Here is a 27,516-nt window from a genome sequence, read left to right as displayed (position 1 = left end):
ATAGGTCCATAGGTAAAGGGACCCCTGACTGTTAGGTCCAGTCATGGACGACTCATCTCGCTTTATTGGCCGAGGGAGCCAGCGTACAGCTTCCGGGTCATGTGGCCAGCATGACAAAGCCGCTTCTGGCGAACCAGAGCAGCGCACGGAAACGCCATTTACCTTCCCGCCGGAGCAGTACTTATCTACTTGCATTTTGACGTGCTTTCGAACTGCTAGGTTGGCAGGAGCAGGGACTGAACAACGCGAGCTCACCCCATCGCGGGGATTTGAACCGCCGACCTTCTGATTGGCAAGTTCTAGGCTCTGTGGTTTAACCCAGAGCGCCACCTGCATCCCTAGCGCCACCCGCGTCCCTCAGCGCCACCCGCGTCATACACAACACAAAACACTGATGCTGTATGTAGGTTATATTTTATTTGTTTTTTTATCTTATAGTTTGGAAATGTACAACCAGTTTTTTTTCCCTTTGAATTTTTTGGCTGTAGCTTGTTTAGCTTATACATAAATCCGGCACTGGGGTTGAGGGCTTAGAAGGCCAACAAAACCTGCAAGTTCACTGGTCTTGCCAATGCTGTGGCTTCCCTCCTGTCAAAGGCCAGCTTCCTAGGTAAGCTTGGACATCCCTTCCTCCCCTCTACTTTTGAAGTGCTGGAACTTTACCTGGGGAGATAGGAAGATGCTTTCTAAAGAGTCAGGCTCTTGGTGTCCAGGGCAGCTGTCTACCAGCTCCATGTGGTATGCAGGATGAGACCCTACCTGCCCGCAGACTGTCTGGCCAGAGTGGTGCATGCTCTGGTTATCTCCTGCTTGGACTACTGCAATGTGCTCTACGTGGGGCTACCTTTGAAGGTGACTTGGAAACTGCAATTAATCCAGAATGCGGCAGCTAGACTGGTGACTGGGAGCGGCCGCTGAGACCACATAACACCGGTTCTGAGAGATCTGCATTGGCTCACAGTACGTTTCCGGGCACAATTCAAAGTGTTGGTGCTGACCTTGAAAGCCCTAAACAGCCTCGGCCCAGTATACCTGAAGGAGCGTCTCCACCCCCATCATTCAGCCCGGACACTGAGGTCCAGCGCCGAGGGCCTTCTGGAGGTTCCCTCCCTGTGAGAAGTGAAGCTACAGGAACCAGGCAGAGGGCCTTCTCGGTAATGGCACCCACCCTGTGGAACGCCCTCTCAGCAGATGTCAAAGAGAAAAATAACTAGCAAACTTTTAGAAGACATCTGAAGGCAGCCCTGTTTAGGGAAGCTTTTAATGTTTAATAGGTTATTGTATTTTAGTGTTTTGTTGGAAGCCGCCCAGAGTGGCTGGGGAAACCCAGCCAGATGGGCAGAGTATAGATAATAATAATAATAATAATAATAATAATAATAATAATAATAATTGTTATTTCATCTCCCAGTGGGCTGACCTTCCTGAGGGTCAGGTTCCTTCAATCCTACCTGGAGATGCCTGAGGGTGAACTTTGGACTTCCTGCATTCAAAGCAGATACTCTCCCGGTCACCTATGACCCTTCCCCCCCAAAGAACCAGTTTTTGCAAAGCCTCCCTATCTGGTCACCTGAGGGCAATTCATACCAGGAAGCTGCCTTATTCTGAGTCAGACCCTTATCTAGCTGCGCGATACGTGCTCTGAATGGCGGCGGCTCTCCGGGGTTTTGGACAGGGATCCCCCCAGCCTTACCTGGAGATGCTGCCAGCCAGGGACTGAACCCGGCACGCAAAACAGATGTCTTGCCGCACTGCCATTCTATTCGCCTTGGACTGGCGAAATCCCCGCCCAAAACACCCTGGAGTGGATCCCTTTTCCCGAGTTACTGCTGCAAATCCGGACGGAAGTGGCGGTGAGGCAAGTGAGGACGGGCAGAGTGCCTCTGGGCATGTGCAGAGCGCCCTTGTCGCCGGCAACCTTTCCGCAGGTCCACTGTACCCAACCTATTACCCTTCTCGGCGCTGCAGGTAAGGGTTTCTGGGGCAGAGGAGGTGCCTTGCCAGGCAACCCTAAGCCCCAGCCCCTCTCCTTTCCTCGACCCTTTGCCGCCTGCCGTCTAGAAAAGGGCTCCATCCCTCTCGCTTGCTCCCGCCCGCCCCCTTCCCACAGACAGCCGCGATTCCTTCCCGGCTCCCCGTGGGAACAAGCGGTCCCTTCTCCGCCCTCCCGGCGAGGCCAGCGCTTCCTTCTCTTAGCCTCCGCCCCGTCTGCGGGAGGCCGTCCACCCTCCTGCCCACCCTCCCCGCCCCGCGCCCCTTCATAGGCACGGCTCGTCCGGCCGCGCCGCCCCACACGCGTCCCGCCCTGCCCGCCCCGTCGAGGCGCACGCTCTCGCCCGCCGCCGGCTCCATGGACGGCGGCGGCGCTTACCGCTGCCGCGCCAACCGGCACCTGGAGGGCGGCCAGTCGGCGCTGCCGGGCTCGCTGCTCTTCGCGGCCGGCCTGCTGGGCAACGTGCTGGCGCTGGGGATCCTGTGGCAGCACCAGCTCCGCGCGCGGCTGCAGCGCGCCGGCGGCTGGGGGCGCCCAAGGGCGTCCGCCTTCTACCTCCTGGTCAGCGCCCTGGCCGCCACCGACCTGCTGGGCAAGTGCCTGCTCAGCCCCATCGTCCTGGCCGCCTATGCGCGCAACCGCAGCCTCAGCGAGCTCTGGCCGCCGCCAGCAACTGCCGTCGGGGAAGACGCAGCCGCCGGCGCTGGAGACGCGAGCCCCGGGAGCCTGTGCCAGCTGTTCGCCTTCCTGATGGCTTTCTTCGGCCTGGCGCCCACCATGCTGCTGCTAGCCATGGCCCTGGAGTGCTGCCTGTCGCTGGGACACCCCTACTTCTACCAACGCCACACCAACCGGCGCCTGGGCGCGCTGCTGACCGTCGCGGCGGGCGCGCTGTGCGCCCTCTTCTGCGCCCTGCCGCTGCTGGGCTTCGGTGCCATCGTGCAGTACTGTCCGGGCACCTGGTGCTTCATCCGCATGGCCGGCGGCGGGCGGGCCTACTCGGTGCTCTACGCCAGCCTCCTGAGCGCGCTGGGACTCGCCATCGGGCTCTGCAACCTGGGCAGCATGCGCAGCCTCTACCGCATGGCGCGCCGGCAGCCCCCGCGAAGGAGCCAGCCGGCCGGAGCGCACGGAAGCGGCGGTGGTACCGGCGCCCCGTCGACCGCGCCTCCCGGCGCCGGCCGCACCGAGGAGCTGGGCCAGCTGGTCTTGCTGGCTCTCATGACCGCCCTCTTCACCATCTGCTCCCTGCCCATGATCGTAAGTAACGCTACGAGGGGGGGACGGGAGAGCTGTGCGCCTTGGAGAGGCCCTGGCCGTCGAAGGAAACGCCCGGTCGGAAGGCGCGCTCTGTGCGCCCAGAGGGAATAATAATAATAATAATAATAATAATAATAATAATAATAATAATTTGTTATTTCTACCGGGCCCATTTGGCTGGGTTTCCCCAGCCACTCTGGGCAGCTTCCAGCAAAAGATTAAAAGTACATTAAAACATCAGTCATTCAAAACTTCCCTAAACAGGGCTGCCTTCAGATGTCTTCTAAATGCCATATACATAGTTGTTTATCTCTTTGACATCCGATGGGAGGGCATTCCACAGGGCCTCTCCAGGGAACCTTCAGCCATAGGAGCCAACTCCGAAGGACCGAGGGGGCTTTGCCCCCCCAAATAATATATTTGAGGGGGCCGGGGCCCCCAAAGTTGACTGGCATTCAAATGGTTTGTGTGCACCACATTATGTGATGAATTATGTGGGCAGGGCTTACCTGGGCTACCACAGTATTTTATTCAAGTTGGCGCCCCTGCCTCCAGCATTTTGGTCCTTGCTGGGGGCAGCCTCCCCCCAGCTGTGTATGTCTAGATGCCTAGAGAGCATGGAGTAGGTATCTCAAGTACCACATTGCTATGTGCCTCTCAAAGGCTCCCCTGGCATCCGCAGGTGGAGCTGAGAAAGACTTGGGGTGAGCGGAAGACCAGAGTGTCTTGTCATGCCAGCCAGCCATGGACCAAGCTGAACCCAGCATCTTGTGGGGCCCGAGACAGAAGGGAGATGGTCCACTCCCTTTTACAAACACTTTCTGCCAGAACACTGCCGTGGTCACACTTGCAGGTAAAGGTAAAGGGACCCCTGACCATTAGGTCCAGTCATGGCTGACTCTGGGGTTGTGGCGCTCATCTCGCTTTACTGGCCGAGGGAGCCATCGTACAGCTTCCGGGTCATGTGGCCAGCATGACTAAGCCGCTTCTGGCGAACCAGAGCAGCGCACAGAAACGCCATTTACCTTCCCGCCGGAGCGGTTCCTATTTACCTACTTGCACTTTGATGTGCTTTTGAACTGCTAGGTTGGCAGGAGCAGGGACTGAGCAACGGGAGCTCACCCCGTTGTGGGGATTCGAACCGCCAACCTTCTGATCTGCAAGTCCTAGGCTCTGTGGTGTAAGCCACAGCGCCACCCGCATCCCCTGTGCCACCCGTGTCCCTTGCAGGTAGCTAGATTTAAAAACTAAACTGAGGACTGTGTGAAATTTGGTCGGGAGACACAGAATCGTCTCAGTGCTATTTTTGCTAGGAAAAGAGGTGCCGGAACTCACCTTGTTCTCCTAGAATGGCAATGGTGCCCGTCTGAGAGGTGCTGGAACTGAGTTCCCAGGGTCATCTAGTCCAACCCCATGCAATGCAGGAATTTTTCACCCAGCGTGAGGCTCGAACCCTCAACCCTCAACCAGCTGAGCTGTTCTACCCCAGTGAAGGCAGCACTGACAATCATGAGTGGTGAATTGGGCTTTTATTTTTATTTTTGGTGGACTGATGTGGATTTTGCTGTTTGTAGCGATATTACTGTTACCACCGTTATATTCTCATTTTTTACTTTACTTCTCATATATTCTTTGTGGGACACCTTGAGATTTTGTTAGAAAGGTGCTGAAGAAATTTAATAAAACTAACAACAGTAATAATAAATTAGCACACTTTAATATTAGGGACACCCAAAGAGCCTGCAGGATGAGGCCAAAGGCCCATCTGGTCCAGAATTCTCTTCTCCCAGTGGCCAACCAGATTCCTGTTGGAAACCCGCAAGCAGAACTTGAGCAGAACATCCCGGTTGTGGTTCCCTGCACCTGGTAGACTGCCAACGAGAGTGGAGGTTCCATCCTTTTAGTCTTACCTGCAGGGGCACAGATGCCATACACCAGACACAGGCAAACTCAGCCCTCCAGATGTTTTGGGGACTACAATTCCCATCATCCCTGCCCACTGTTCCTGCTAGCTAGGGATGATGGGAATTGTAGTCCCAAAAGATCTGGAGGGCCGGTTCCCGGAACCAGCGAAACCAAAGATTTACCGAAGACTGGAATAAATTTACAGAGTATATTAAAAATATATGTGAAGGTCAATTAACGTTTGTAGGTTTTCAAGAAGCTCTGTGATAATAATGGAAAGAAATATTGTTTTATAATAATTGTTAAGATTAATTTGGTTAAAAAAAACAAAACAATACAGATGGAAGAAATATGAATAATTGTGATAACATGAAAAATTTCCAGATAGACTGAAGGAAGTCTGAAAGTGGAAAGATTAGAATTGGATGTATATTTTGAATGGAATGTTTTCCCTTTATTGTTATATTTGAAAACTTTATAAATAAATTAAAAAAAAAAGATCTGGAGGGCACTTGATGATCTGCACACCTGATTAGAAGAGGGCCGGCGACTTCTGCTAGCAAACGTGTCTTTTCCATGTTTCATCCCTCCCTGAACAGTTTTAGCTCTAATCTCCCTTTTGCATCTCTTTGATAACTGCACACCTTCCTGTCCCTTCTGCTGAAGCCCTCGCAGATTGTTTAATTTAACAGAAAACAGAGCCTGGGCCATAGCAGGACAGCAGTGATAAATGATCTAGCAGCTATTAACACAGGCTGGAATTGTTTTAGGAAAAGGGGGGGGGGGAATCACAGCAGGCAGAGATCTTACGTTGGCTGCTCCCTGGAGGCAGAATTCTGAAAGAGGGGGACTTCACACAAGACGGGTTGGATTCTCCTTTCTAACATCCTCATTGGCCTGGCCAAAATATCCGTGACATATGCGTGCTTTCACTTTTGGGGGTGACAGTTTGGCGTCTGTTTTCCATCTTCGTTGCAATCCATCTCTAGAACAAATTGGTTAGAGATAATGGCCCGGCGGTTGAGGGTGTTTTCTGCAGCATGTTCTTGACACAAGAATAGTTCATTAGCGGAGGATTTATCTCACTTTGGTTTGGTCCGTGTCTCTTTCCCAAAACACGCGCCGTTATTGCTGTCTAGGAGGGCCACAGTGCATCCCAAAGAAGCAAAGAAAATGAAACAGAACATTTGTGGTATAAAAAAATTACAGGATTTCAGCAGGAAGACACGCACCGACTAGGAATGAAGCAGCGTGATCAGCCCCAAAGCTTTTGCAGGTGCAACCGGCGTTGAAATCGTGATCACGTGTGACCTCCCTGATAGCATCGTGAGCACAAATCATCATGCATGTGCATTCAAAAGGACACCTGGTTATTTTTCGCATCCCAGATTAGCTCCCAACCTGAGGTTTTGCAGCTTTCCCTGCGGCAGATGTTGTTGGGTTTAAGGGCTTTAGAAAAACAGGGCGTATATAAGATACTCTAGGCTTTTAAATAGCTATTCGCCTAATAAGGGGGGGGAAAGGAGAAAATGCTCAAAGTATCGCTTTACGCTTTGTAGTGTGTGCAGTTTGAGCTCAGTTTACAAACAAATTACAAAGCGAAAATTTGAAATGGAGGCTGCAGGAGTGGACACGCTAGGGAGTAAGTCACATGCATGCATAACTAAGGGGCAGGGAACTTTTCCCAGGCTGAGGGCTGCATTCGCTTCTGGGCAAGAAAATGGGGACCACATGCCGGTAGTGAGCAGAGCTGAAACTGAGAGAGGGGGACACAAGAAATGCCAAATTCACCCCTTGCAGTAAGCTACTTTCTACAGAAACTAACACAGCCCTCTCTGTCATTTGTAGAAGATTTTGTAGAATCGTAGAGTTGGAAGGGACCACAAGGGTCATCTAGTCCAGCCCCCGGCAGTGCAGGAATCTTTTGCCCAGCGTGGGGCAAATGCCGCCAGATTTTGAAGTGGTGCAAAATGTAGGCTCCTCTCCCAGTCTCTGATCCACCTGCCCTTCCATTCTCCCTTGTTGTTGTTGTTTAGTCGTTTAGTCACGTCCGACTCTTCGTGACCCCCTGGACCAGAGCACGCCAGGCACTCCTGTCTTCCACTGCCTCCCGCAGTTTGGTCAAACTCATGCTGGTAGCTTCGAAGACACTATCCATCCATATCGTCCTCTGTCGTCCCCTTCTCCTTGTGCCCTCCATCTTTCCCAGCATCAGGGTCTTTTCCAGGGAGTCTTCTCTTCTCATGAGGTGGCCAAAGTATTGGAGCCTCAGCTTCATGATCTGTCCTTCCAGTGAGCACTCAGGGCTGATCTCCTTCAGAATGGAGAGGTTTGTTCTTCTTGCAGTCCATGGGACTCTCAAGAGTCTCCTCCAGCACCATAATTCAAAAGCATCAATTCTTCGACAATCAGCCTTCTTTATGGTCCAGCTCTCACTTCCATACATCACTACTTTCTCCCTAGCTTTCTGCAATTACTTGCGTTCTATCGCAGCAGTGACTGAGACTAAAGGAGAATTTGATCAGGTCGCTGTAACTCCCCCCCACTGCCCCACCAGAGAACAGAAGCATTTATCTCCCAAGCCCCATAGCCATTGCCCCGTAAGTCACACCCCCAACCCTGCTATGGGACATCACAGCGGACCTTGACTGCGCCCTCGCTGTTGTGGCTAAGGGCTCTGAACGCTGCACTGGTTTTCTTGAGAATCATCACATCGCACCTCTCTGAGATTAGCACAACAGCGGGGATGGAAAGAACAGCTGCCCTCTGGGGTGTTTGGACGTGGGAAGCGGTTCTGGGTTACAGAAAAGGCTCACTGCTCTTCTCTCTTGGTTAAGCTGCAAAACATTCCGGCTGTGTTTTCGGAGCACCGATAATGACAAGGCTCAGATTTATCGGATTCTTTGCAGCTTGCTGCGAGTCAAAAGCTGCTAACTAATTGATTTCTGGAACGGGACAGCGAGGGAACACTGACTAATGTTGATGCATTTGAGAACTTGCTTTGGTTACTTGCACACAGTCGGGAGAATGTTTCGCGCTGCCGGCCAACAGCATCCATTTTTTAGCCAAGGCGCACGGCATGTCTGGAACAGAGCAAAGAAGATTAAGACAGATCTCTGGTCATCAAGGCAGCCCTGCTGGGTCTGACAAAAGAGACCATCAACTCCAATATCCTGTTTGCAGCAGAGATGATGTACAGGACCCACAAAACAAGACAGCATGAAGACAGCAGCCTTCTCCTCCTATAGCAGTGGTTTACCTGTGGTCCTTGCCTGGTGCTCTTTGCGGACAGGATGAGGCCTCTGTTAGGAAAGCCAGATCGCAATCTAGTTGTGTAGCCCTGCCATGTGGGATTAACGGGCTTTGAGGCTGGCACATCCAGCCATGAGAGCCAAGGCTGAGCAAATGAGCATAGAATCATGAAATCGTAGAGTTGGAAGGGACCCCTGAGGGTCATCCAGTCCAGCCCCCCTGCAACAAGATCATTCATGACCAAATATCATCTCAACTGAAGCATCCCTGACAGATGGTCATTCAACCTCTGCTTAAAAGCCTCCAAGGAAGGAGAGTCTGCAACTTCCAGAGGGAGACTGCACTGTCGAACGGCTCTTACTGTCAGAAAGTTCTTCCTGATGTTTAGTCAGAATCAGTGCCAGATTTACTTATAAGCTAGAGCCTAGGGCTTGCTGATCAGAAGGTCAGCGGTTTGAATCCCCACTACGGGGTGAGTCCCTGTTCCTCTGTCTCTGCTCCTACCAACCTATCAGTTTGAAAGCACGTCAAAGTGCAAGTAGATAAATAGGTACCACTCTGGCGGGAAGATAAACGGCGTTTCCGTGCACTGCACTGGTTCGCCAGAAGCGGCTTAGTCATGCTGGCCACATGACCTGGAAGCTGTACGCCAGCTCCCTCGGCCAATAAAGCGAGATGAGCGCCGAAACCCCAGAGTCATCTGCAACTGGACCTAACGGTCAGGGGTCCCTAAACAAGCTCTAGCTTAGGGCCCCACTCTCTTGGGGCCCCCAAAAAAATTGAAAGGAAAAAACTGGATGCACATTTCCAAAATATAAGATAAAAAACAAATAAAAGAAAACCTTCATACAGCAACCATGTTTTGTGTTGTGTAGGTTCCTGGGATGTAAGTCATGGCCCGCCTGCTAGCCTGCTCCCTAACATATCACTGCTTGGATAACTACTGTATTAGGTCCATAAATTACCATATAGCATATATTCAACACAAAAAACAGCTGCAATTTGTTGTTGACAAAGGACAGCTGGACATATAAAGGGCCCCATTATCTTCAGTAGCTTAGGGCCTCATCAAACCTAAATCCAACCCTGGTCAGAATGTCCATTTTCTTGTAACTTGAAGCCATTGGCTCGGAGCAGTAATAGTAGTAATAGCTATAATAGGTAAAGGGACCCCTGACCATTACGGCCAGTCGTGACCGACTCTGGGGTTGCGGCGCTTATCTCGCTTTACTGGCCGAGGGAGCCAGCGTACAGCTTCCGGGTCATGTGGCCAGCATGACTAAGCCGCTTCTGGCGAACCAGAGCAGCGCACAGAAACGCCGTTTACCTTCCTGCCAGAGTGGTACCTATTTATTTATTTGCACTTTGATGTGCTTTCGAACTGCTAGGTTGGCAGGAGCAGGGACTGAGCAATGGGAGCTCACACCCATCGCGGGGATTCGAACCACCAACCTTCTGATTGGCAAGTCCTAGGCTCTGTGGTTTAACCCACAGCTCCACCCGCGTTCACATTTATTACAGTGCTTTCAGCATTCAGAGCCTTTGGTGTACTTTATCCTCCCCAAAGATCTGCAAATTAGGCCCATATTTATCCTAGGGAGATTGAACCCCTTCCCTTGACAATGAATCCCTCTTCTCTGGGAACTGTAGTTCTGGGAGGGGAAAAGGGGCATCCTAACAGCTTAACAGCGGGTGCAGTGGGTGGCACTGTGGGTAAAAGCCTCAGTGCCTAGGACTTGCCGATCGAAAGGTCGGCGGTTCGAATCCCCGCGGCGGGGTGCGCTCCCGCTGCTCGGTCCCAGCGCCTGCCAACCTAGCAGTTCGAAAGCACCCTCGGGTGCAAGTAGATAAATAGGGACCACTTACTAGCGGGAAGGTAAACGGTGTTTCCGTGTGCGGCTCTGGCTCGCCAGAGCAGCGATGTCACGCTGGCCACGTGACCCGGAAGTGTCTCCGGACAGTGCTGGCCCCTGGCCTCTTAAGTGAGATGGGCGCACAACCCTAGAGTCTGGCAAGACTGGCCCGTACGGGCAGGGGTACCTTTACCTTTACCTTTAACAGCTTAACAAACTACAGCTCCCAGGATTCTTTGAGGAAAGCCACGACTGTTTCAAGTGATATAAGAGCATTTTAATTGTGTGGTGTCCTGGGTCTATTTAAAGTTAAACAACTCTGAGAAGGGAGATCTGCAGAGACATTGGAGTTACCCATCAAAAGTTAGCAGAGCAAGGAAGTCACCTGGCCACAGGCTTCCCCACCAGGGTAAAATGTATAGCAAAGGCTACCAGCCACAATGGCTGGGCTCTGACCACCACAGCTGGAAGCAGCAGTCATTCTGGGTACCAGTTTTTGGAAAGCAAAGGAAGGAAGAGAACTCTCTGCTTGCTGGTTTTCTGCAACCATCTGGTTGGCCTCTGTGAGAACAGGATGCTGGAACTAAAGGGCCATTTGCCTGATCTAACAGGCCCAGAGCCACAGAATCCAGCTGTTCTGGGGGTGGGGTGCATGGCTGGCTCCAATGCCAGCACTTTCTGAGTCTGTTCCACTGTCAAACAGGGAACCAGGCAGAGGGCCTTCTCAGTGGTGGCACCCTCCCTGTGGAAGGCCCTCCCTTCAGGTGTTAAGGAAATAAACAACTTTTTGACTTTTAGAAGACATCTGAAGGCAGCCCTGTTTAGGGACATTTTTAATGTCTGATGTTTTGTCGTGTTTTTAATACAGTGGAACCTCGGTTTTTGAGTGTCTCGGAAGCCGAACATTTCAGTTTTCAAATGCCGAAAACCCGGAAGTAATTGCTTCCGTTTTCGAACGCGCCTTGGAAGTCAAACGGCTTCCAAGGCGCATTTCTCAATTTTCTCCATTGAATTTGCCGACAGCCCATTGCGCCTCAGTTGTCGAACGTTTCAGAAGTCGAACGGTCTTCCAGAATGGATTACGTTCGACAACCGAGGTACCGCTGTATTCTGTTGGGAGTCGCCCAGAGTGGCTTGGAAAACCCAGCCAGATGGGCAGAGTATAAATAAATTATTATTATTATTATTATTATTATTATTATTAGTACTGATGTTGAGTCAGAATCTCCTTTCTTGTAACGTGAATACACTGATTTGAGTCGACCCCTCTGGAGCAGAAGAAAACAAGCTTTCTCCATCCTCCATGTGACAGACCATCAGAAGATGGCTATCATATCACCTCCCAGTCTCCTCTTTTCCAAGCTAAACCTCACCAACTCCCTCAACCGTTCTTCATAAGGTGTTGTTTCCAGGCCCTGGGTCATCTTGGTTGCCCTTCTTTGAATTATGTTCCAGCTTGTAAATGTTGTTGTTGTTGTTTAGTTGTTTAGTCGTGTCCTCCTCTTTGTGACCCCCTGGACCAGAGCACGCCAGGCACTCCTGTCTTCCACTGCCTCCTGCAGTTTGGTCAAACTCATGCTGGTAGCTTCAAGAACACTGTCCCACCATCTCGTCCTCTGTCGTCCCCTTCTCCTGGTGCCCTCCATCTTTCCCAACATCAGGGTCTTTTCCAGGGAGTCTTCTCTTCTCATGAGGTGGCCAAAGTCTTGGAGCCTCAGCTTCAGGATCTGGCCTTCCAGGGAGCACTCAGGGCTGATTTCCTTCAGAATGGATAGATCGTCTTGCAGTCCATGGGACTCTCAAGATTCTCCTCCAGAGTGTTAAATAGCAAACTTAAATTTAGATTTCTCTGCCCATATTTCAAATTTGGCCACCAGAGCAGGGTTAGGGGTGAGAACCATCTGGTCTGCCAGCCTGTCCCGTCCCTCCCCCCCCCCCCCACACACTTTAAAGGACATTTTCTCAAGGAGACAGAAGAAGGAAGTCAATGTCAGCTAAAGAGTCTTTTCAGAACTGAACTGAACGTTGAGTGTACAGTGGCCCAGGAACAGCAGGAACCCTGTTAACACGAGAAATGGATATTTGCCAACCGGCGTAAAAGTCTTCAGGCTTGGCCGGATTTGGTGCTAGATCTGATTCATCTGGCAGATTGCCAAATGCAGGCCAGTCTGCAGAGCCAGAACGGCTATTTTTGAGCCGCTGACCCCATTCTGAAGCTGCCCCTTCCTGTCTTCTCCTGGGCGAGGTTCAAGGCTCTTGGGTCACTTGGCAAGGCCCTTCCCAACTTGGGACCAGGATATCCCAAGGGATGCTTGATCAAGGGAGTCCCTGTCGGTGGTCCCCAGTGGCCCCGATCCACCAGCAGCTAGGTTTCAAAGAGGGTTTACACAGAACAAAAGAAATTAGCGTGAAAATCCTTGAAACGAGAAGTAATCGACTATAGAATAACAAACATTTAAGAGAATGGGGCTATTTAAGAGAATAGGGCTATGCTTAAAACTTGTCATTGAGGTTTTCATACCTTCTTTGTAAACTTGAGGAAGCGTTTTCAGCCCTGCTCTTGAGCTTGTTTGATATCACTTAAAATCTTATCATTTCTTTATTTCCTTCTGAGGAAACTGATTAGTTCAGTGAAATGAGTTTTGTAGCCGGCTTCTCGTTAAGTCTTTGTTTAATTCTATTTGATTTTTTGATTTAACCTGAGGTACCACTTTAGCTAATTTTGCCTCCCACTGCCGCCGCGCGATTTCTGTGCTCATCTGATGCAAAGTTCTTAACCCAAGGTACTATTTCTGGGTTAGCGGAGTCTGCAACCTGAAGCGTCTGTAACCCGAGGTACCACTGTAGTACATTTAGAGTCATACCTCATGTTATGTCCACTTCATGTTACGTTCTTTCAGGTTACATCCTGCGGTGACCTGGAAGTACCAGAAAGGGTTACTTCCGGGTTTCGCTGATCGCGCATGCACAGATGTGCAAAATGACGTCAGGCGCATGCGCAGAAGCGGCGAATCGCAGCCCGTGCATGTTGTGAACGGGCCTCCGGAATGGATCCCGTTCGCAACCAGAGGTACCACTGTATATATAACAAAGGCGGCATTTTTTCATCTCCGCCAAGCTAAGCAGTTGGCTCCTTACCTCTCTCGCCCTGACCTAGCCACTGTGATCCACACGACAGTCACCTCCAGGCTTGATTATTGTAACTCGCTCTACATGGGGCTGCCCTTGAGACTGACCCAGAAACTCCAGCGGGAGCAGAATGCCACGGCGAGACTTCTTATGGGGTCCTCGCTGCGGGATCACATTCACCCGGTGCTATATCAGCTGCGCTGGCTCCCGGTGGAGTACAGGGTCAGGTTTAAGGTGCTGGTTTTGACCTTTAAAGCCCTATACAGCCTAGGACCCTCGTACCTACGGGACCGCCTCTCCTGGTATGTCCCACGGAGGACCTTACAGTCCACAAATGACAACATTTTGGAGGTCCCAAGTCGTGAGGTGGTTAGATTGTTCTCAACTAGGGCCAGGGCCTTTTCAGTACTGGCCCCAACTTGGTGGTACGCTCTGTCACAAGAGACTAGGGCCCTGCGGGGCTTGACATCTTTCCGCAGGGCCTGCAAGACAGAGCTGTTCCTCCAGGCCTTTGGCCAGGGCACAGCCTGACTCCCTCCTTCAGCAATCCTCACAGAACTCTAGCCCAATGGTTGCCATTAATTTGATTTGAACTGATTTTATAATGAAATGATTTTAGAATGTTGTATTATTTTACTCTTGTTAGCCGCTCTGAGCCCGGCTTTGGCTGGGGAGGGCGGGATATAAATGAATTATTATTATTATTATTATTATTATTATTATTATTATCTCACTTTCTTTCCTCTGAAGAACTCAAGGTGGCATACATAATATCCTTCTCCCCAAGTTATCTTCACAAGAACCTTGAGAGGTAGGCTAGGCTAAAAGCAAGCAATTGACCCCCCCAGGGTCACCTAGTGAGTATTTAACCCTCGTCTCCAAGGTCCTAGCCCAGCAGTCTAACCGCAGTGGCTCTGCAGTGTCTGGTTGTTGTTTTTTAAAACAGTTTTAACTGATTGTTATCTTGAATTACAACCAGCCTTTGAAGCTGAGATCTTTCCGAGAACGGCATCTGCAATGGAATTGTTTTGGAGATGTTTCACTGCATGTTGTCTGGCGCCTTGGCCTCCTTTGAGACAAAGGGCGGGATTCAAATTTACTAAATAAATAAACGGTATATAAATTGTGGAAATCAATACAAGAAACTTGTGTCCTCCTGGAGAAACATCACTGGGAGGAGAGAATAAGAGTCCTTGGGAAATACCATGGTATTTTCTCAAATTTAATCCGTTCCGGAAGTCCGCTCCAAATCAAAGTGTTCCAAAACCAAAGCGTGCTTTGCCATAGGAAATAATGCAAAATGGATTAATCCGTTCCAGACTTTTAAAAACAACCCCTAAAAGAGCAATTTAACATGGATGTTACCATCTAACGAGACCATTGACCCATAAAATGAAAGCAATAATCAACGTACTATAAAATAAATAAGACAGTATTGTAGATGATAAAAATTAAAAATATTTTCCCCCTTACCTGCACTGATAACAGTCATTGTTTCGATGGGGGGCTTGTATCCATTTCTGAAGTCACACTGCAATCATTCAGTAGCTGAACTGGGTTCCACACAGTCACAAAAACATATTAACCGAGAAAGCCTCAAAAACTGAAACACAAAATAAATAGCAAAAAGAAAAGCACCAAACTTCATCCATTCTGGAAGTCCCTTTGACTTCCGAAATGTTCAAAAACCAAGGCGCAGATTCTGATTGGTGCAAGTGCCCCGGAAACAATAGCCAACAGCTGCATTTGGGCTTCCAAAAAACGTTTGAAACATTTACTTCCGGGGTTTTAGCGTTTGAGAACCAAGGCACCACTGTACAATGAGTTCTAAATGTGGTGACCAGATTGCTGAGGGGCATAGCTGTCAACTTTCAGATTTGAAAATAAGGGATCAGCAGCCTCACCTGTCCCAGGGACATTCTACAGGATATCTAACAATCCGGGATAGCAGTGGGAAGCAGCGGGAAACGGCACTGGAATAAGGGAATTTCCCACAAAAAAAGGGAAGGTTGACAGCTATGGATAGGATATCTGCTTATTTCCTTCACATCTATCTGAAGGGAGGGCGTTCCACAGGGCGGGTGCCACTACTGAAAAGGCCCTCTGCCTGGTTCCCTGTAGGTTTGCTTCTCGCAATGAGGGAACCACCAGAAGGCCCTCGGCACTGGACCTCAGTGTCTGGGCAGAATGATGGGGGTGGAGACGCTCCTTCAGGTATACTGGACCGAGGCTGTTTAGGGCTTTCAAGGTCAGCACCAACACTTTGAATCGTGCTCGGAAACTTACTGGGAGCCAATGTAGGTCTTTCAGGACCGGTGTTATGTGGTCTCGGCGGCCACTCCCAGTCACCAGTCTAGCTGCCGCATTCTGGATTAGTTGTCGTTTCCGGGTCACCTTCAAAGGTAGCCCCACGTAGAGCGCATTGCAGTAGTCCAAGCGGGAGATAACCAGAGCATGCACCACTCTGATGAGACAGTCCGTGGGCAGGGAGGGTCTCAGCCTGCGCACCAGGTGGAGCTGGTAGACAGCCGCCCTGGACACAGCTGCCTGTGGGAAACCAGCGAGCAGAATTCGAACACAAGAGCCCTCTCCCCAGCTCAAACCATGTTTCAGACACTGAGGTCTGAGGCAAAAAAAAAAAAGGGAAGGTTGACAGCTGTGCTGAAGAGGTGTTGGGATTCCCTACGGGGTGCTAAGTGGCAGGGGGGCTCTGGAGGTAAAAATGACCATGAGACTTGAAAAACTGGTATCCTTGGATCAAGTGAACCAATTTTGTTGATTTCCTAGAACTCCAGGGACACCCAGGGGTCATCTAGTCCAACCCGCTGGAATGCAGGAACCGCAGCTGAATTTCCAGGCTGTGCACTGCGATGGAGAGCCAAGCCAAGGCACAGGGAATCATTTCCCTTCCAGCCACCCCTTGCCCTACCTTCCTCCACCCAACCAAATACAGTGGTACCTTGGTTCTCAAACATTCATATAGATGCAAAAAGTCCTTGCACTCGATACTATTCCCCAAATGGTGTTTCCAGAGGTATCTCAGTAATGGATACGAAGTTCCGACATTCTCTCTGGTGTACTAAATTCCATGGGCATTTGAAACATTGTCTTATCTCGCACGTATAAGTTTGTTTTTTCTACCTTTTATCCATGTATCTTTCCTGTTCTCATTTACTCAGTAGATTCTCTAATATGCTGATTCACTCATCACACTTTTATCCTGCGCCATTTTCTCCTCCAGTGTCGGGGAGGAGTTCCTGAACTTCCCAATCCTTAAAACATTTCCCAAACCTCCTTTTCTTCTGCTTCTGTAAAAAGGTAAAGGGACCCCTATCAGGTCCAGTCGTGGCTGACTCTGGGGTTGCAGCGCTCATCTCGCTTTATTGGCCGCTTCTGGCAAACCAGAGCAGCGCACGGAAACGCCGTTTACCTTCCCGCCGGAGCGGTACCTATTTATCTACTTGCACTGGTGTGCTTTCGAACTGCTAGGTTGGCAGGAGCAGGGACCAAGTGACGGGAGCTCACCCCGTCGCGGGGATTCGAACCGCCGACCTTCTGATCGGCAAGTCCTAGGCTCTGTGGTTTAACCCACAGCGCCACCCGCGTGCCTCTGCTTCTATACCAATTCCCTTTTTAATAATTTTTTAAGTTCGGGATTAACCTTATGCCTTGGAATGATTTACCGCTTCACCTTCGGAGCCTGTGGCATCGCTTTGCGGGTCTAGAATGGATCCTAGCATTCGCGTCTTCAATCATGCACCTCCCGAGCCACAATGGGTCCGGTATATTTGCAGGAGAGTCGCCCTGAACGCAGCCAGATCCCCCAGCCCTGAGGATTTACCTCTTCGGGTTTCGAGGTTCGCGGAGCCCTAGCGTACCACTTTTTTTGCCTCGCAAAGCTCAGGACCTCTCCGGAGAGTTGATCCTATGCTCCTTCAAATGGTGGTGATAAAACAGGAAGTCTGTTGATTGATTGATTGATTGATTGATTGATTGAGTGGCTGCGGAAATGGATAAAAGCCCCCCCCAACCAAACAATGACTGTCATCAGTGCAGGTGAGGAGAAAAATAATTTTAATTTTTATCATCTACAATATTGTCTTACTTACAGTGGTACCTCGGGTTAAGTATTTAATTCGTTCTGGAGGTCCGTACTTAACCTGAAACTGTTCTTAACCTGAAGCACCACTTTAGCTAACGGGGCCTCCTGCTGCTGCCGCGCCGCCAGAGCACGATTTCTGTTCTCATCCTGAAGCAAAGTTCTTAACCTGAAGCACTATTTCTGGTTTAGCGGAGTCTGTAACCTGAAGTGTATGTAACCTGAAGCGTATGTAACCCGAGGTACCACTGTATTTTATAGTACAGTACATTGATTATTGCTTTCATTTTATGAATTGATGGTCTCGTTAAATAGTGAAATTCATGTTAAATTGCTTTTAGGGGTTGTTTTTAAAAGTCTGGAACGGATGAAACCGTTTTGCATTACTTTCTATGGAAAGCGCGCCTTGGTTTTGGAACGCTTTGGTTTTGGAACGGACTTCTGGAATGAATTAAGTTTGAGAACCAAGGTACCACTGTAGTGGGATTTGGAATAGATGTGAAATTAACTGTAACCATTTTCAATTTTGTTGCCTTATTATCTTCCTTACTGGGTCGTGCAAACCACTATTCTGAATAATGGCTTTGGGGGGGTGGCATTGGGGATGAGTTTGTGGAACTAAGGAGGCAGTGGCTCCGTGGGCGTTCAGCCACCCCTGAACTTGGCCAAGGCTGGACTCTGACGCACCAACCTCATCATTTGCTCTTCTCGAAAATGTCTCCAATAACCTCTTGACAACCTTCAACGTCCTCTCCTTGTAATCCTGGCCTTAAAAGGGCTCAGAATGTCCACGTGAGGCTCTGGTTCTCCGCAGGCATTTCATAGCTTTCCAAAAACAATGTAACTGCAGCGGTCCTGTAAAAACTCCCCCAAACTGCTTTCCGGCTAAGAGATCTGACACAAGACAACAAAAAGCTGAAGATGCTTACAGTTAAGGCTCTGCTAATATATACCATCACTTTGGGCAGATAAGCAGATACAGTGGTAAAGGTAAAGGGACCCTTGACCATTAGGTCCAGTCGTGGCCAACTCTGGGGTTGCGGCGCTCATCTCGCTTTACTGGCCGAGGGAGCCGGCGTACAGCTTCCGGGTCATGTGGCCAGCATGACTAAGCCGCTTCTGGCGAACCAGAGCAGCGCACGGAAACGCTGTTTACCTTCCCGCCGGAGCGGTACCTATTTATCTACTTGCACTTTGACGTGCTTTCAAACTGCTAGGTGGGCAGGAGCAGGGACCGAGCAACGGGAGCTCATCCCATCGCGGGATTCGAACCGCCGACCTTTTGATCGGCAAGTCCTAGGCTCTGTGGTTAACCCACAGCGTCACCCACGTCCCTAGATACAGTGGTACCTCAGGTTAAGTACTTAATTGGTTCCGGAAGTCCGTTTCTAACCTGAAGCGGACTTTCCATTGAAAGTAATGGAAATTGGATTGATCCGTTCCAGAGGATGAAAAACACCCCCTAAAACAGCAGTTTAACACAAATTTTACTGTCTAACGAGACCATTGATCCATAAAATGAAGGCAATAATCAATGTACTGTACTATAAAATAAATAAGATAGTATTTTAGATGAAAAAAATTAACATTTAATTTTTTTCTTACGTGCACTGATGATAGTCAGTTTGGATGGGGGGCTTTTATCCATTTCTGAAGTCACGCAATCAACCAGTAGCTGAAAAGGGTTCCACACAGTCACAAAAACAAGTCACAAAAATGAAGTCACATGCCAGTCCCATAAAATGAAGAACAAGTCACAGTCAAAAAACCGAAAAGCCACACAAACCCAAAACGCAGAAAGGAACCAGACAATGAAAAGCGACCCCTAAAACAGCAATTTTACATGAATTTTACTAACTAATGAGGCCATCGATCCATAAAATGAAATCAATAAAACAGTACAAAATGAAAATGTGATTTTTTTCTTATTAAATTTGTATACCACCCTCCATCTGAAGATCTCAGGGCGGTTCAAAGCCTACCTGCTGTTTCATGGTGCCTGAAACAGCCCTTATTTTTAGTACCCACAACTGTTACAGTGGTACCTTGGTTCTCAAACTTAATCCATTCCAGAAGTCCGTTCCAAAACCAAAGCGTTCCAAAACCAAGGCGCGCTTTCCATAGAAAGTAATGCAAAACGGTTTCATCCGTTCCAGACTTATAAAAACAACCCCTAAAACAGCAATTAAACATGAATTTTGCTATCCAACAAGACCAAGGATCCATAAAATGAAAGCAATAATGTACTGCAGTCACATAATCAATCAATCATTAGCTGAACTGGGTTCCACACAGTCACAAAAACATAATGAATAAGAGCTGCCAAAATAAATAGCAAAAACAGTGTTAACACTCAAATCGGAAGCGTAACACTCAAAAAGGAGCACATTTGGCTTCTGGAAAAAGTTCGCAAACCGAAACACTTACTTCCAGGTTTGCAGTGTTTGGGTTCCAAGTTGTTTGAGTACCAAGGCGTTTGAGAACCAAGGTACCACTGTACTTAGATATATAGTAGGATGACTCTCCTGGAACAAATGCAGGGAGACTTGGAGCCAATTCTCATGTTCCAGAAAAGCACATGAGAAGCACTTTAGACTGCAAGTGTGCATATGAAAATAGGAATGTCCTAAATAATAATAATAATAATAATAATAATAATAATAATAATAATAATCCGCCCAACTGACTGGCTTGCCCCAGCCGCTCTGGGCAACTTCCAACAAATTATAAAAACATAATACAGTCATACCTCGGGATGAATACGCTTCAGATTAAATATTTTCAGGTTGCATTGCGCGGCGACTCGGAAGTAACGGCGCACGTTACTTCCGGGTTTCGCTGCTCGCGCATGCGCAGACGCTCAAAATGACCTCACACGCAGACGGCAGTTGCGTCTTACATTCACTTCAGGATGCGAATGGGGCTCTGGAACGGATCCCGTTCACATCCAGAGGTACTACTGTAAAACATTGAACAAAAAAAAACTTCCTTATTCAGGGCTGGCTTCAAATGTCTTCTGATGGTGGTACAGTCTCCCTCAGGAGGTTTTTAAGCAGAGGTTGGATGGCCATCTGTCAGGGATGCTTCAGTTGAGATTCCTGCATTGCAGAGGGTTGGGCGAGATAACTCTGGAGGTCCCTTTCAACTCTGATTCTAAGAAACAGTTTTGAGACAGAACTCAGCAACCACCATCTTTACCCACAAGGGGGAGCTCTTTGCACATGCAGGCGGCCAAAAAACCAAAGCAAAGGGTTTTGGTTTTTTTGCAATTCTTGCTTACAATATTTCAGTGGCTTTGGGGATAGTGAATCTCCCAATGTTGCTATTCATTACTGATTTATTCCATAAAATTTATACACAGTGTGGTTGTTAAAAAGCAGGGGTCCCAGTTTACATATTTCCCCTCCTCCCCATTTTATCCTCTCTTTCTTATATATATATAATTTTTTATTAGATTTTCCACAATAACAAAAACCACAAAGCAGAATGATACACAAAAACAGAAAAAGAGAAGAGGGGAAAAAAAGGAACAATAAACAAATAAACAGTGACAACAAACTTAATTCTTCACAAATCCAACCTTTTAACCATCTTGGTTGACTTCCTCAAGTCCCTCCCTTCTGAGTTTCCTTGTAGCTAAAAGTAACAGCTTTCCAATATCTTTATTAAGCCAAAACAATTTCCAATTATAGCCCATCTTATTCACTTTTCTTAACATTCTAAATCCCATTTATTTAATTATAACGTCGTTTAATCCTAGGCCTATTTGTTTTCTTTCAAGTAATTTCTAATTTTTTATATGACACTATTTATTCAAACAGTCCTTAAATTTCCTCCAGTCCTCTTGAAACTCCTCTTCTTTCTGGTCGCAGATTCCCATTTCTCAACAACCCTGCGAGGTAGGTTAGGCTGAGTGGCAGCGGCTGGCTCAAGGTCACCCATGGCTGAGTGGTACATTCGAACCCGTGTCTCCCAGGTCATACGCTCTAACCACTACACCCCCACTGCCTCTGCAGTGTGATGCTGAAGGTGTAGCTCTCTACCCTGGCCTTTGATGGCCAAGACAGGTGTTTCTGGGATACACCCCTTTCCCCTTGGTTCGTCTCTTAGATGAACTGTTTTTCAATATGTACTGAGTTTTAAATTGATGTAAATCTGTCTTGGGACCTGATGTTGAAGAAGGGCAGGTAATAAACGAATCAACAGGAAAGCTCACTTGGTTAGAGGGTGGTGCTGATAACGCCAAGGTTGCAGGTTGAATCCCCGTTTGGGACATCTGCATATTCCTGCATTGCAAGGGGTTGGAATAGATGATTCTTGTTGTTGTTGTTTAGTCGTTTAGTCGTGTCCGCCTCTTCGTGACCCCATGGACCAGAGCACACCAGGCTCTCCTGTCTTCCACTGCCTCCCGCAGTTTGGTCAGACTCATGTTCGTAGCTTCGAGAACCCTGTCCCACCATCTCGTCCTCTGTCGTCCCCTTCTCTTTATGTCCTACATCTTTCCCAATATCAGGGTCTTTTCCAGGGAGTCTTCTCTTCTCATGAGGTGGCCAAAGTATTGGAGCCTCAGCTTCAGGATCTGTCCTTCCAGTGAGCACTCAGGGCTGATTTCCTTCAGAATGGAGAGGTTTGATCTTCGTGCAGTCCATGGGACTCTCAAGAGTCTCTTCCAGCACCAGAATTCAAAAGCATCCATTCTTCAGCGATCAGCCTTCTTGATGGTCCAGCTCTCACTTCCATACATCACTACTGGGAAAACCATAGCTCTAACTATACGGCAAGGTGATGTCTCTGCTTTTTAAGATGCTGTCTAGGTTTGACATTGCCATTCAATATGTAGTGAGTTTTAAATTGATGTAAATCTGTCCTGGGAACTGATGTTGAAGAAGGGCAGGTAATAAATGAACCAACAGGAAAGCTCAGTTGGTTAGAGCATGGTGCTGATAACGCCAAGGTTGCAGGATCGATCCCCGTTTGGGACATTTGCATATTCCTGCATTGCAAAGAGTTGGAATAGATGATTCTAGCCCCTTCTAACTCTGAAATTCTATGCTTCTATGAGTGTCTGGCGGCTGTTGGAGGATGGATGGCGGCTAACAGATTGAGGTTGAATCCTGACAAGACAGAAGTACTGTTTTTGAGGGATGGGGCAGGCGGGTGTGGAGGACTCCCTGGTCTTGAATGGGGTAACTGTGCCCCTGAAGGACCAGGTGCGCAGCCTGGGAGTCATTTTGGACTCGCAGCTGTCCATGGAGGCGCAGGTTAATTCTGTGTCCAGGGCAGCTGCATACCAGCTCCATCTGGTATGCAGGATGAGACCCTCCCTGCCCGCAGACTGTCTCGCCAGAGTGGTGCATGCTCTGCTTATCTCCCACTTGGACTACTGCAATGCGCTCTAAGTGGGGCTACCTTTGAAGGTGACGCAGAAACTACAACTAATCCAGAATGCGGCAGCTCGACTGGTGACTGGGAGCGGCTGCCGACACCACATAACACTGGTCTTGAAAGACCAACATTGGCTTCCAGTATGTTTCCAAGCACAATTCAAAGTGTCAGGAGTGCTCTGATGGTGTTTCCTGCTTGGCAGGGGGTTGGACTCGATGGCCCTTGTGGTCTCTTCCAACTCTATGATTCTATGGTTCTATGATTCTATGATTCTGTGTTGGTGCTGACCTTTAAAGCCCTAAACGGCCCTTGGTCCTGTATCCCTGAAGGAGCATCTTCACCCCCATCGTTCTGCCTGGACACTGAGGTCCAGCGCCGAGGGCCTTCCGGCTGTTGCCTCACTGCAATAAGCGAAGTTAAAGGGAACCAGGCAGAGGGCCTTCTCGGTAGTGGCGCCCTCCCTGTGGAACACCCTCCCACCAGATGTCAAGGAAATAAGCAACTATCCTATTTTTAAAAGACATCTGAAGGCAGCCCTGTTTAGGGAAGCTTTTAATGTTTGATGCATTATGGTATTTTAATATTTTGTTGGAAGCCAACCAGAGTGGCTGGGGAAGCCCAGCCAGATGGGCGGGGTATAAACAATAAATTATTATTATTATTATTATTATTATTATTATTATTATTATTATTATTCTATGAAGTAGTAATCGCAATAATACTCAGCCGCCTCAATCTGCCGCAAGTGAGTTTTTCAACCTGTCTCCCTCCCCTCCCACAGGTCCGCGCTTACGTTGGCGCGTTTGCCCCAGATTTCGACGAGAAGGCAGACCTCACCGCCCTGCGCTTCTTCTCCGTGAACTCCATCGTGGACCCCTGGGTCTTCATTATTTTCCGGACGTCCCTGTTCCGCAGTTGCCTCCGCCGGGTTTCAAGGAGGCTGAGCTCGAAAAGGGCCACAGACTCTCAGCTGCTAGAAACTTGGGAGCGGAAAGGATCCGATCGTCTGCAGTGAGGCATTTCTGCCTTCTCTGAGGAGCTGGTACTGGAGGGGGTCCAGCTGGACTTTCCCCGCCCCCCACCCCAGCCCCGTAAATCATCCATAGTCCAAGGAAGAGGCTGAAGTGCTTGCAAGCAAACATTTTCCCTGGTCAGAAAGAAGCAGCTCACTTAAGCTGCACGGTTAACCTCTGGAACTCATGCCCACTGGAGATAGCAATGACAACAAGCCTGGGTGACTTTGAAAGAAGACTGGACAAATTTGTGGAAGAGAGGGCTGGCAATGGCTACTAGCCAGGACGCCTAGGCTCTGCCTCCACTGCAATGCTTCTGAATAACAGTTGCTAGAAACCACAGGAAGGTCTTGTGTTCGAATCCTGCTTATCAGATTCCCATTGGGGCATCTGGTTGGCCAATGTAAGAACCAGACGCTTGCGGGAATAGATGGGCCATTGGCCTAATCCAGTGGGGTCTTCTTAGGTTTTTAATGTAGTGACCGCACCACCATTCATGGTTTCTGCTCTTTTAAGATAGGTGAAAAAACCAAGAAGCAGTCACCAAATTTGGGGGGACACACGGACATTGCACCTCCAGCTGATCAAAGGTACTAGACGGTTTGCATACTGCCTGCAGGTATCAGCCACTTGTGGGCAGGCCTGAAAAGTTAAAGAAGGAGGAGTCTGCTCTCTCCCAACTTGCAAGGACTTTCCTGCCAGGTCCCCTGGAGACCATGGTTGCTCGCCAGTGGCGACCAGGCAAGTTGGCGGGCCTGATAGGAGAATCACATAGCCACGTGGATATGTGCTGCTGTCTCGAAAGGGCAAATTCCCCTCGTATTTCTGCCCACAGGCCAGTGAGGCGACAGGAATCCGGAATGACCACCTTGATCATTCCCAGCACAGCGGATGTGCGGCTGTCATTGGAGCAGCGTGTACCGTATTTTTCGCTCCATAAGACGCACCTAGTTTTTAGAGGAGGAAAACAAGAAAAAGAATTATTCTGAACCAAACAGTGGATGTATTATTTTTGTGGTTCATTGTGTAGCCACAGACATGTGATCTGATGGTGAATGTGGGGTGACCCAATGTAAAAATCCTGAGGATCCATGGGCTTTTACCTTCCCCCTCCCAGACAGCCTCCTTTATCACTAGTGTCCCTTATCTCCCTCCCAATCGCTTACCGATCAGCTGCTTCCTTTCAACACCCCCTTCCCTCTTGTTTGTCTTAGTGTCTTTTCCTTAGCTGGAGCAGTTTTTTGCTCCTCCTTTTCTTCTAATTTCTCTCCTTATTGCTTTAGTCTTCCTGTTTCCCCCCTTTGCAAGTTTGCTGTCTTTACCTCCCCCTTCCCAGGCAGCCTCCTGTATCTCTAGCGTCCCTTATCTCTCTCCCCGATCGGCAAACGATCAGCGGCTTTGTTTCAACTCCCACTTCCCTCTTTCAAAAAAATAAAAGTATGATCTGCTTTTCGCCCCTGGGCAATTCGGCTCCAGGGCCCACGCTTTCGCTCCATAAGATGCACAGACATTTCCCCTTACTTTTTAGGAAGAAAAAAGTGCGTCTTATGGAGCGAAAAATACAGTACATTCCTAGTTACTCCCATCTCGAAATAGGAGACTGTGGAGCTGGGATGGGGGCAGAAAGAGGCAGACAAAATGACCAGGGATAAAAAGGATACACTTGATTTACCTTTTCTTGAAGGGGAGGGACGGTGGAGTTGATCTGCCCTCAACTAAATCCTCCGTTCTGCATTTAAATCAGGAATCTGTTCCTCAATACACCCCCCCCGGGTTTATACATGAATGGTGCAGATGTCATCAAGCCAATTTTGGGTTTCGTCCAGCGAATCATTAGCTTGCATGGTGGGGGGTTGGACTGACGACCCAGGAGAATCCCCTTCCAATTCTACAGTTCTGATTCTATGAATCCTGAGCGTTGCTAGGGAAGCTACGGAATGGTAAGCATCAGTCAGGCCAGGGCTGAGAAAGGACAACTGAAGCCATCAAAGGGGTTGGAGCCCTTGACAAAAAGGTTGGAAATAAAACTTCACGACGGTGTCATATTGTTCGACAATATTGGGGCGCATCCAGTCGTGTGTCGTTTGAGGGATGAAGCCTCTCTGAAGGTGCCCTTTGTTCCGTTCCGGCCATGCTCCAAAGAAACCTGTTTGTGTTTGCCGATTGGTTGGTCCTTCTAGCAATCACAAACACCCCCCTCCCAGGAGCAGTTTTTCACCTGGGGAAGACCGGTTGGTTTGCTTTAGCTGGCCAAACAAATGTTTAGTCTGAGACATCTGCCAAGCGCCCGATATTTTTATTTTTAATATTTTTTATTTATTTTCCATTTAATAATATACATTCACATCATCATTATCTACTTTACCACCCTGGCTCTTTAGAGCCTATCAACTTCCTTCCCTCATGGCTTTCAAAATTAACCTTTATATCGTTGCAATTTGTACGTTTTCCAATTCTAATGAGACTCATTACAAACTGACTCAAAATTTAAATAAATATCGAAAGGTAGAAATTTTCTCATTACAAGTCTTCAGACAACCCTGCTAGGGATGTTAATTGCTTACAATAATCTTTCAGATATCGTATAAATTTACTCCAGTCCTTTTGGAATACTTGATTATGTTGGTTTCGGATTTTTTCTGTCAGTTTCGCCAGTTCTGCAAAGTCCATCATCTTCATCTGCCCCTATTCTTTCGTTGGGCTAAAGGAATTCTTGTTGCAGTTGTTGCATACATAGAGAGTCTTTTAACTTCCCTTGGTATATCTTTGCCCACTATACCCAATAAAAAGGCTTCTGGTTTTTTAACAAAAGTATTTTAAAACATTTTATTTAACTCGATATATATCATTTCCCAGAAAGCCTTTACCTCATTACAAGTCCACCACATGTGGTAGAAGATACCTTCCCTTTCTTTACATTTCCAGTGCTCTTAAAGAGAATGTTATGAAAATGATGTATAGATGGTACTTAGGTAAAGGTAAAGGGACCCCTGACCATTAAGTCCAGTCGTGGCCGACTCAGGGGTTGCGACGCTCATCTTGCTTTACTGGCCGAGGGAGCCGGCGTACAGCTTCCAGGTCATGTGGCCAGCATGACTAAGACGCTTCTGGCGAACCAGAACAGCGCACAGAAATGCAATTTACCTTCCTGCCCGAGCGGTACCTATTTATCTACTTGCACTTTGAGATACTTTCGAACTGCTAGGTTGGCAGGAGCTGGGACAGAGCAACGGGAGCTCACCCCGCCGCGGGGATTCGAATCGCCGACCTTCTGATTGGCCAGCCCTAGGCTCTGTGGTTTAACCCACAGCGCCACTTGCGTCCCGAGATGGTACTTAACACCAGCTAAATTGGCTAAAATGTACAAGACAAGAACCAACGACTGTTGGAAATGCAAGCGCCTGGTTTTTCTTTTTTTTTTTTAAATATGTTTTATTAATTTTCCATACACTTATGCCACATTAACATTTTGCATTAAACTTTTCGTTTTTTTGACTTCCATCGGCTTCTCTGCCAATCATTCAAATTCTGATTTTTTTAAATACATATTTCCTAATTTCAATATTGCCTTTATACCGTCCCCCCTCTTATATTTTGCTTTTTTACAATGTTTCTTATTCTGTTACA

At 48.4% G+C, this 27,516-nt stretch overlaps 1 protein-coding gene across 1 annotated transcript; it reads left to right on the top strand.

The window, feature by feature from the left end:
* Positions 1–1,738: 1,738 nt before the first annotated feature.
* PTGDR (prostaglandin D2 receptor) lies at positions 1,739–27,003 on the top strand. The gene is made up of 3 exons (XM_053365938.1): positions 1,739–1,968; positions 2,062–3,253; positions 23,658–27,003. Exons 1-3 carry the CDS (start codon positions 1,739–1,741, stop codon positions 23,889–23,891), a joined length of 1,656 nt encoding a protein of 551 aa, XP_053221913.1. The 3' UTR covers positions 23,892–27,003.
* Positions 27,004–27,516: the final 513 nt, after the last annotated feature.

Source organism: Podarcis raffonei, chromosome 1 (genome assembly GCF_027172205.1).
Source record: "Podarcis raffonei isolate rPodRaf1 chromosome 1, rPodRaf1.pri, whole genome shotgun sequence".
Lineage (NCBI taxonomy): Eukaryota > Metazoa > Chordata > Lepidosauria > Squamata > Lacertidae > Podarcis > Podarcis raffonei.
Note: the sequence above shows the minus strand (reverse complement) of the source record. Positions and strands in the feature narration are given on the sequence as shown.

Excerpts from the sequence above, each read along its gene's own strand:
- PTGDR (XM_053365938.1), top strand. The coding sequence starts at position 1,739 with ATGTCTTGCCGCACTGCCATTCTATTCGCCTTGGACTGGCGAAATCCC. Across the intron at positions 1,969-2,061 it reads TACCCTTCTCGGCGCTGCAG|AAAAGGGCTCCATCCCTCTC; the intron begins GTAAGGGTTTCT and ends CCTGCCGTCTAG. Across the intron at positions 3,254-23,657 it reads TCTGCTCCCTGCCCATGATC|GTCCGCGCTTACGTTGGCGC; the intron begins GTAAGTAACGCT and ends CCCCTCCCACAG.